The 10,369-nt window shown below is 34.9% G+C and overlaps 2 protein-coding genes across 3 annotated transcripts in view; one reads left to right on the top strand and one right to left on the bottom strand.

The window, feature by feature from the left end:
* Positions 1–10,369, top strand: part of khdrbs3 (KH domain containing, RNA binding, signal transduction associated 3) — a 453,020-nt gene that overhangs the window by 203,199 nt on the left and 239,452 nt on the right. The window lies entirely within an intron of this gene.
* LOC135775469 (CMP-N-acetylneuraminate-beta-galactosamide-alpha-2,3-sialyltransferase 2-like) lies at positions 2,692–7,164 on the bottom strand. 2 transcript variants are annotated; one of them, XM_065285707.1, is made up of 7 exons: positions 7,048–7,164; positions 6,270–6,686; positions 5,702–5,895; positions 4,828–5,007; positions 4,693–4,738; positions 4,461–4,580; positions 2,692–4,139 (listed from the first exon to the last, which is right to left on the bottom strand). In XM_065285707.1, the coding sequence occupies exons 2-7, from the start codon at positions 6,537–6,539 to the stop codon at positions 3,975–3,977; spliced, it is 975 nt and encodes a 324-aa protein (XP_065141779.1). In that variant the 5' UTR covers positions 6,540–6,686; positions 7,048–7,164; the 3' UTR covers positions 2,692–3,974. The 2 variants fall into 2 exon arrangements, with proteins under 2 accessions (XP_065141779.1, XP_065141769.1); XM_065285697.1 differs by having other exon boundaries at positions 7,020–7,152.

Genomic DNA, 10,369 nt, shown 5'->3' with positions numbered 1-10,369 from the left:
CACGGACATGCAGCAGCTTGCCATAGGGCAATACTTCCGGTTTTAAAAAGTTGCGGATGGGCGCCACCTGGTGGATAATAGCGGTATTGCGGAAAGACGGAAAATGTCGTCATTGGCGGGGAAGCGTTTTCTCTTAATTGACGAGATATCTCGTCAATGGCGGGGAAAGAGTTAAATAGGAAAAACGTTGATGTGTTTGGTCACTTCTAACTTTATCTCTGAGTGGTACCATTGAATGAATGGGGCTAAGCTAAATGCTATCGAAGTGTCGCAGCGCTCCAGCGCTTACGTGCACGCACACAGATGATTGAGGGATGTATCAACTCTTCTTAGTTAAGGTAATAACATATTTTAATATTGAAAATGAGTAGACTATTCCTTTAAGGCCAATAAAGCAGCAAAAATGCTCACAAGCTTAATGAGCAGTGACCTCGTGCACAGCAATGTGGGTTGAATTTAAAGGTCGACAGATAGTGGATTTACCAATAACGCTAACTAAGTTGGTCCCTACTTGCTTATAATCGATTAATCACCCGAGTTTTTGTTTGGATCCTGGATAAATAAAAAACATAAGACTCAAAGTGAAACAGCGCTGAAATGTATTTCAAAAGTAATAAAACAACAGTACTGAACAATGAAAATATGATAAATGAAATAAATGTATAAATAAAAATATATAAATTATATTTATAAGTATTGAAGTAAATACTTCTGTGAAAAGATACTCCTACTGGTAAAGTTTAAATGACATAAATGTATATTATATGTGTAGTCTTGTACTTTATTTGTTTAGTTTTTAACACTTAATGATTATCTAATCAAATAACAAAAGATGATAAAAAAGAACTGAAATCTGATTTTGATTAGTCGGATATGTTAATGTTGCCGACAGCTGCATATAGTTTGCTTTCTCACATTATTAACTGAAAAAACAACCAGCTAATAAACTAATAATTGTAATAATCATGACATTTAACATTTGGTTGGATTCATCTGCGTGTATTTTTGTGTTACTGTTAGAGGTACGACTAATATTATTGTCCTGTCAGCCTTGATGACAAACTTAGGTTCCTGCTTTTGTTTCTCCTAATGCAGCATCTATTCAGCAAATGAATAACTTCATAATGATATGAAGAAATAGACGCACTTAAAAAAAAATATCGGCATGGATTTTTTGCTGATAGCCGATTATTCCACCAATGAACTATTGGTGCCGATTAATCAGCAATACCGATTAATCGGTCTACCTACTTGCAAAATCAAGTTGGTTTAACTTGATGCTGTATTTTTTTACAGGCTACACTCACATTGTAAGTTTAATCAATTTGAAATTACAGCTAATTTTAACTTTCTTGACTATTGAGGATTTGCTATAAATAAATAAAATTTAAATTTTTTTAATACTATTTTTATAATTTATGGCAACTCCTCACTATTCAAGAAAGTTGAAAGGAAATGTAAGTTCAAGTTGATTAAACTTACAAATGTAATGGATTTTTGCAGAATTCAGAAAGACGTACATGTTTGTAATGCTTTATAAAGTTCTACTAAAAATGGTTAAAATAATACAGGCCTCATTTAAATACTTTGCCTTTAGTGAGCATATATTTACCATATTAATATTAGTCTGGTCGTAGTCACATTTCAAGAAAAAATAAATACATTTTTAGAAAATGCCTTTAGAATAACAGTTGCTATATGGTTTTGACAGCTGCTCAAACAGAAATAAAAAATCCTGGATGCGCATCTCAGTCGTTTTTAACACCAATGACGCAAAAAATCAAATTCGCTATGTAGCCTACGTCACTGCACAGAACCACCGAGAAGGGTTCCGCTAATTGTTTACATTCAAGATTTAGTGGAGATCTAATAATAAAAACCTTCATTATCCTACTTTTAAACAAGCGTTTCTACGTTGTGTGATGAATGTAAACTTACCTGCAGGGTGGGGACACCTGTTGAGGACTCAGACATAAAAAGAAGTGTTGAAGGTCCAATGTGTAAGTTCCTCTATAAGTTGACCCTTGCTCCTCAACGCTTTGATTCCTAGATAATGCTGGAAATGTCGTTTTCCGGTTAATGTTTACTGAATACACCCAATATTGACAGTCTTTTATTGGAATGAATAAGGGTATAGCTAACATATTTGCAACGGGAATACTTTTTTTAAAGTGCACCTGCTTTGCATACTAATATATATATATATAGTGAGTGTTACCTGATGGCAACAACATACCATATCCCTGTTTGGGATTTTAAACTATCAGCGAAGGACCTGTTACCTGGAGATATCAGAATAGGGCGGGCTTAGAGACACGCGCTTAACCCACCTCCACCCACTACCCACGTCACATTTAGAGATATCCAGTTAGCAGTTACACAATATTTACTTGTAAACATTTGCGTAAAATTCTAACTAATCAAGAATTTCTGGTCATGTTTATTTTCAATTTGCATCAAATAAAAATTGTGTAACAATTACCAAATCTCTAATACAACACTGCACAGTTACAATTCTAACAGTAAGTGCATAAATATGTATTCAAAATGAACACTTAGGCATCTTATATTCCCATGCTCGAAAAAAAAAAAACAGCATGGACCAGCATAATTCCCATGCTGGTTTAGCTGGTGACCATGCTGATGGTCATCAGCATCCCAGCACAAAAAACAACATGCTGGTCTTGCACACTAAATAAAAAAATTCAACACTATTTCATGGCAATTCATACAAATTTATGAGATGGCTCATTTGTATTAACGCGTAAGACCACATTCTTACATTTTTGTAAGATTGCCTTGACCCCTTGGGTTAAAGGTGAGGGTTCTGTATTGTTGTTATTATTAACTTCTAACAAACAAAGTCATACGAATTAGCCATCTCATAAAACATGTACGAATTCTCATGAAATCATGCAAAAAATAAATAAATAATATCATACAGGAAAAGTTTGTGTTTAAAGTCTTTACAGGCAGATATAACATAACAATTATTAATGCATACGCAATAATACATGTAACCTGTTAAGACGCAATATGTGAATACCTAAAGCAAAGTGGCTTAGATGCTGTAACATCATCATCAGTAATCCAATTCTTAAAAATATAACAGCATTGCAACAAATCAAATAAATATATTAGGTTTGGTATATTAGTGTTGTGAGCACCCTAACCATGTAGGACGACTATAGAGACATTTTTTTTTATTTCATATAAATAGTTGGTTCTTTAACAGATAAATATAGTCTATAATAATAAATATAATCAGACTTCAGAAGATGCAAGACAATGTAACCCCTTGCAATAATTATTCAATTTTATTGTAACCTAATACCAAATTCTTTGGTACATATTGTACCAAGATAGCTTTGAGCAATCTGGATTATGAATGTCCTTTCACCTAATACCACATACTTCTGAATAGCAGCAAAAAGCAGAAAAACATGTTCATGGGTGTGAGCACTTCAAAATGACGAACATCCCCCTCATGTTTGAACAGAAAATATATCATAGAAATACTTCAATTGTGCATTAAATTGTCAATCCAGTTTTTGTGTCCGTGAGTCTTAAACACTTTATAAGGGAAGTAAGTAACCAAAGCAAGACATATTTGTAAAATGAAAAAAAAAATCTTGTCAAAATTAGGTCTTTGTGCAGTGTCACCACACCTTTATGAGATATGTTATGCGGTTGGACGAGATGCTCTGCTAAAGTACACACCAAAGGTTAAAGATTACGTTAAAAATGCACTTGTATGTCCTCTTTTATAAGAACGTCAGTGTTTTTTCACTTCATGGTCCTTGCTTTTGTGCAGTTGGTTTAGATAATAGACACATGCGTCATGATGACAGACCTCAATAGGTTACTAGGTCGCATGCTGGAGCAAGGAGCAAGGAACAAGGAAGCGCCAATAAGTAATGTTAATGACTTCTGTTAATTCATAAGGAAGGTCCATTTTTTCCACACATTCTTCCTCAATACCCTTTATATAACGATATCTTGTTTCTCTGAAGAAGTTCATGCATGGTTTTGTTTTCATGGTCTCCACCATGAGGGCCTCCTACATAGTTCATTTTAGTTTTGTCAAAGTAATGGTGCCACGCTCCGTCACTTGAAGCTCCGAATCCAAAAATATTCACCTGCGCATTACAGAAATTAATCAGCTATGCCATTCACAAATGTAAGTGGATCACATTTTGCCATTTTAAGAAGCTAAATTAATAATGCATTTTAAATAATACTTAAAAAATAGACCTGTAAGACACTGATAGATACTGCATTGCACCTCTACCAAACACTTAAAATAAAGACTAATTCTTAATATAGCGAATGCATGCAAATCTTCAAGCAAATTATTGACATGGTATTGAAAGAAATTTGAATAAGCCGTTTACAAACTGAACCTTCTTTTACAGTATACTATATTAACTAACATTTAGAAATCACAATGATAGTTTTACCTCATCACAGATGTGCAAGGCGAAGATTAATGTAATGAAGCCAGTGGATGGATATCTGCCATGACGGTGTAACCAGCTATCATAGACATATTTTATAAATCCAGGATGAAGAATCATCACCTAGACAGAAACATCATATCGTTAGGTCAGGGCAATTCTATTGCATGCATTTACTTCCTATAAACACAGTTCATATTGTGAAGCTATAAATCATGACATGGTACGAGCTCACCTTGTCTATATTTGCATTAATGGTAGGTTTCACCGGCATATATGTGCTGAGGAACAAACACATGACAGAGAAATTATGCAAAAACTTAAACCACTATTGTATCTTTCAAAATGAAGTGTGTTCATATAAACTAACCGTGTGATGTGTTTAGTGGTGAAGGAGCTTATGAGCCACTGCAAGTCCAGGATTTTAAAAGGAAAAAGCACCAGGTGGGTTGAGTTGTCCAAATCCATAGCGCTCTCGGGATAGAGGATACGATGAGTGGTTTTAGAGCCTACATCCCTCTCGTAGCCTTTTGTTGGGCCTTTATTTATCCTGAGAGAATTGCACAGAAAAGTGGTTGTGTAAGGCACAAGTTATTTGGCACCAACAGTGAGAAGGATCTGAATCATCAGGTAACAGGCCATTTGGTGACAAGTATAAATGTGCTATTAATCCCGAGATTATGCGGTACTTCCCATAGTAATTCACTTAATCCAGATCACTTTCCATTGCTCGTGCACCAGTGGCAGAACACGCGCTGCCATGGAGGATTTATGGCGGTGGCAACAGTAACTAAGAGGCGAAGCCAAGCATCTATTGTTTCACCTACCTCCCTCCATAGTGCATCACGCCTTACTGACACGTAGTTAAAACAATTTTCTGAACACCCATCATAGAAATTTGCACTTTGACATAAGTACCCTTTTGTTGTTAAGCCTGCATAGCATTAGCAGCACAAACTTCATGGGTTCGATCCCAGGGAACACGCATATAGATAAATTGTATACTAAACTGTAAGTTTGACAAAAGTGCCTGCAAAATGCATAAATAAATATGTAATGTTTTGTCCCATCCATGTATTTTCCTTGCAACTGACTTGATCAGGTGTAGGCATTCCTGGTTCTGGAGGACAGGACAGGAATGCCCACCCCTGGTCTAGATTTTTTGTGCCTTTCTTAATGACATGTTAGTACAAGAGTCATTTTTTAACAGTACCTACTGTTACAGAAAATAGATGATGTAGTACCTAATGACAACATCATGGAAATCTATAAGAGCCCCATAATGCGATCCCAGGAGGTTCCCGGAATTCCCAACCACAGCACAGGTTCTGCAGCGATCCGGACCACCGTCTGAGTAGTGTTCTTCATCTGGGAAAAGTGAAAACAGCTGGTCCATCACTTTTGTGTAGCTGACATTAAGTGATGAACGTTGCAGACCCTGGAGAAAGATCAAAACACACTTAAGACAGAAATACCGGTTTTTAAAACACTGATAAGATTAACAGATCATCTGCCTGCATCAGGAAATCAACGTGAAGTGCTGCATACAGTACAGCACAGTGTTAAGTTACAAGATAGCAATCATTTTATAAAAAGGTATCTGTTGTAAAAATTATATTAAAATAAAAAAACAAAAAGTTGCTTTAACGTCATGCTGCATCTTTTTACAGTGCGCGCGGCGCGCGCTGTGTGTACACATAACTTTATCACTATAACGCCTAAAGGTATTTATACTGTGTGTTAAAGTTTCTAAAGATCTAAACGAGAACTACTTTCCTCGATTATCATTAAAATGTATTGTTTAAGACTTACCATCCACCATTTGTAGATGTTTTTGGGTAGCTTGCTGTTTTTCCTGTTGAGTAAAGGTGAAACTGTGGGGTTGTAACGAAAAACGAACCACTCATCATCCAAAGGGTCCATTACACAAGTCTTACAAGAACACGAACTTTCCAAGATCACGTTTTCAGTTCTGACGCTAAAAAGCATCATTGATGTTTGTGTATAGACAACAAAGTAGATTGTCATAACAGTCAGAAACAAGCCGACGTAGTGACGTTCCAGTTGGTTAAAGACAGTCATTTTTGTATCTTCAGTATTCCCAGACGATTATAGTGCTAAAAATAGGCATTCATTTTATTTGCTCGTTTCTCTCAGCTTAAGTTCCGTTCTCCTCTGAATCGTTTTACAGTCATTCCCTCTGACGTGTCACATGTTTCAATCAAACACCTGTCACAGAAGAGCATAAATCGGATATTTGTAATACGGATTCACTATTTTAAAGCGCAAACAAACTATTGAGAGATTAGGAATTATTTAAATATATAATAACCACTCAAATATCAAATCAGTTTAGCTAATACACCACATTTAATTCAACAATACAATTTATTTTTTAATACAATATTTTATTTAATAGTAGGCTACAAGAATCTTCTCTGTATGTCGGTTTTAAAACAATAATACATAAATAAGGGATGTAATACGAATAATAAAATTAACGCAGTGCAAGTTCAAAGTAAACCGAATATTAACGTAACTACCGTAAATAACGTAGCCTACCACATGCGTTTAACGGTAAAAAACTTACCGATCATCACGTGGACGTTTTCTTCATATTTTAAACTGGTAATAATACTATAAAATATTTATACGGAAAGATCGCCAGGTGTAGCATCCACATACGTTTTCTTTCTTATTACTTGACTTTTGTCACTCATCTAGCTGGACCGGTTTTACCCGTTCGTGAACAGTGTTGAAAAACAATATCATGTTGAGAATATAAAAGATTTATTAAAGAACTGCTTCAGTTTGTTTGATGAAGGCTAATAAATAATCCAATCCCAGTGGCTCATCATTTAAATACTGTAGATTACATAAATCAAGAAATGTCAATTTGTTGTTGACTTGATTCATATAAATAGCCTGAACTATAAAAAGGAAGAAACAATTTGTTAGTCAGATAAGGCTCCGTGAACCCATGTCAGTTATCTGTCTCGGATATAAACTGACATGGGTTCACGGAGCCTGACAACTCATTGGTTCATTTTTAAAAGATCCATTTTATTGCAGGATAAAATATAAGGCTACAATACAAACATAAACACTGTAAAACATTGATCAGTCTGTCACATTATTAAAATTTTAGCAAATGAGGCTTGTGTTTTTTTCTGGGCGTAACAAATTGTTACAACAATGTCTAATCATGATTAAACACATGCACTTTGGTTGAGGTTTAGAATCATTGCGAAATTCAGCCTGAGGATGGCGCTTCAATATTGATTGACAGGCTCTTAATAATAGGATAGAACGGTATGCTAGAAAACAGATTGTAGCATAATTGTGGTTTGAATGTTGATACGTTTACGAGTTGAAAATAATTTGCATATAAGCAAAGACTTTTTGTTATACGATGACATGAGGGGACAGAAATGGAAAGCAAATATTTGTAAATATTTTGCACAGATGATTTTCTATATCGAATTTCTGCCTGAGTAAATGTTTTATTTGTGTATACTAAATAAGATTCGTCATCAACAACCCAAGTGTAAACAGAGATGCATGGGTGAATTATAAATAATTGCTAAGTAAACTTACAAATCGACTTTTTTGAAGTTGCCTAATTATTTTAAAGGTATCAATTAATCACAATTTGAAGTTATAAAAAATTTGGTTGGGGGCCCCCTCACCAATTTATTTATTTAAAAAAATAAAGGAATTACAAACATTTATAAAAAGAACACATTTGCACATAAGGGCTAAAATTAGCATAAGGTACAGAAATCGAATCAAATGAATAATATCACTGTCTTTATTGTATGAATTAAATATAATTATTATTTTTAAGACCTACAGAAGTGATTTTCTCTTTGTCTTGGATTGTTTGTTTAACATTAATGACACAGACTTAATTAGGTTAATTGACGTTACTGTCTCTTTAGGAGAAGCACGGACCTGGTTTCTGCCTAATCTATACCTAAACCTAAGACATAAACAAATGTTTTTATTGGAAAAATAATACTGTGGAGATCATTTTGGTTGTATGTGTCCTGTCAAGAACAGAAAGATTTTATGTTTGCTTGCTTTCTGAAACGCCTCTCCATGTGTGCACTACTGAGTGCACTTAAATGAACGCCCGCACAGAGAGACGGGGGACAAATTCAAACGGTGCAGCATAAAAACGTTACGTTGAATTGATTCATATAAATAGCCTGAACTATAAAAAGGAAGAAATAATTTGTTAGTCAGATATAAACTGACATGCGTTCACAGAGCAACTCATTGATTAATTTTTAAATGCAGGATAAAATATAATGCTACAGTATTATCGTAGGATAAAATATAAGGCTACAATACAAACATGAACACTGTAAAACATTCATCAGTCTGTAACATTATTAAAATTTTAGCAAATGACAGACTGGTGTTTTTTTCCGGACGTAACAAATTCAATTGTCTGATCATGATTATACACATGCACTTTGGTTGAGGTTAAGAGTCATTGCGAAATTCAGCCTGAGGATGGCGTTTCAATATTGATTGACAGGCTATCAATAATAGGCTAGAACGGTATGCTAGAAAGATTGCATGATTATGGTTTGAATGTTGATACGTTTACGAGTTGAAAATAATTTGCATATAAGCAAAGACTTTTTGTTAAACGATGACATGAGGGGACAGAAATGGAAAGCAAATATTTGTAAATATTTTGCACAGATGATTTTCTATATCGTATTTCTGCCTGAGTAAATGTATTATTTCCGTATACTAAATAAGATTCGTCATCAAATGAATAATATCACTGTCTTTATTGTATGAATTAAACATAATTATTATTTTTAAGACCTACAGAAGTGATTTTCTCTTTGTCTTGGATTGTTTGATTAACATTAATGACACAGACTTAAGTAGGTTAATTGAGGTAACTGTCTCTTTAAGAGAAGCACAGACCTGGTTTCTGCCTAATCTATACCTAAACCTAAGACATAAACAAATGTTTTTATTGGAAAAATAATACTGTGGAGATCATTTTGGTTGTATGTGCCCTGTCAAGAACAGAAAGATTTTATGTTCGCTTGCTTTCTGAAACGCCTCTCCATGCGTGCACTACTGAGTGCACTTAAACGCGCGCGCACACAGAGACAGAGGACAAATTACAAACGGTGCAGCATAAAAAAGTTACGTTGTTTTTCAGTGATCTATTCCTCAAATGTATGCTAATGGACTACAGTATGACACACAGTAGCGTAACTCTCTTTAAAGTTTAAACATCAAGTGTTCTGATCTCTGAAGGGCATAGTGAGGATCACATCTGACTGGAGCTGGACCGGACACATTCAACCACATATGGGTCCAGAAACCTGCTTTCTTTAGCGCCTTTTTGCCGGGTTAAATGGTTTAAAATCACTTGAAATGTTAACATTTGCAAGCATTTGAAACACTAAATTTGTTTATTAATCCGCAAATCGCATGCAAGCCGAACCGTGGTTCGATCACGGATCAACTGCGATCTGTCACACCATTAGCTCCTGCTGCACAACTTAAACATACTGTAAATAATGCAAACATACCTTTATCTTGCTCTTTTCTCCTCCTCTGTCCTTTTCTTCTTTCTCTTTTTGGCACCAGAGGGATACATACTTTTTTGTGACATGGCTTATCATTTATTACAGTTTTGTCAATGCACGAGAGGTGTCTATATTGCGCATTACTTTTTGCAGTTGTCTGCAAATCAGACTTTTTTGTCTTGAATTATTCATTCGTATTAATTAATTCATTCTTTCATTCATTTATATTACTTGTTTAAGTTATTTAATTGTAAAAAAAAAAACGATTGGGGGGCCCCCTGGTGGCCACGGGTATCATCTCAGTAGCCAATTCATAAATGCAGACATCCCACCCTGCTAAACTCA

The sequence above is a fragment of the Paramisgurnus dabryanus genome, chromosome 19, assembly GCF_030506205.2.
Source record: "Paramisgurnus dabryanus chromosome 19, PD_genome_1.1, whole genome shotgun sequence".
NCBI classification, from domain to species: Eukaryota; Metazoa; Chordata; class Actinopteri; order Cypriniformes; family Cobitidae; genus Paramisgurnus; species Paramisgurnus dabryanus.
Note: the sequence above shows the minus strand (reverse complement) of the source record. Positions and strands in the feature narration are given on the sequence as shown.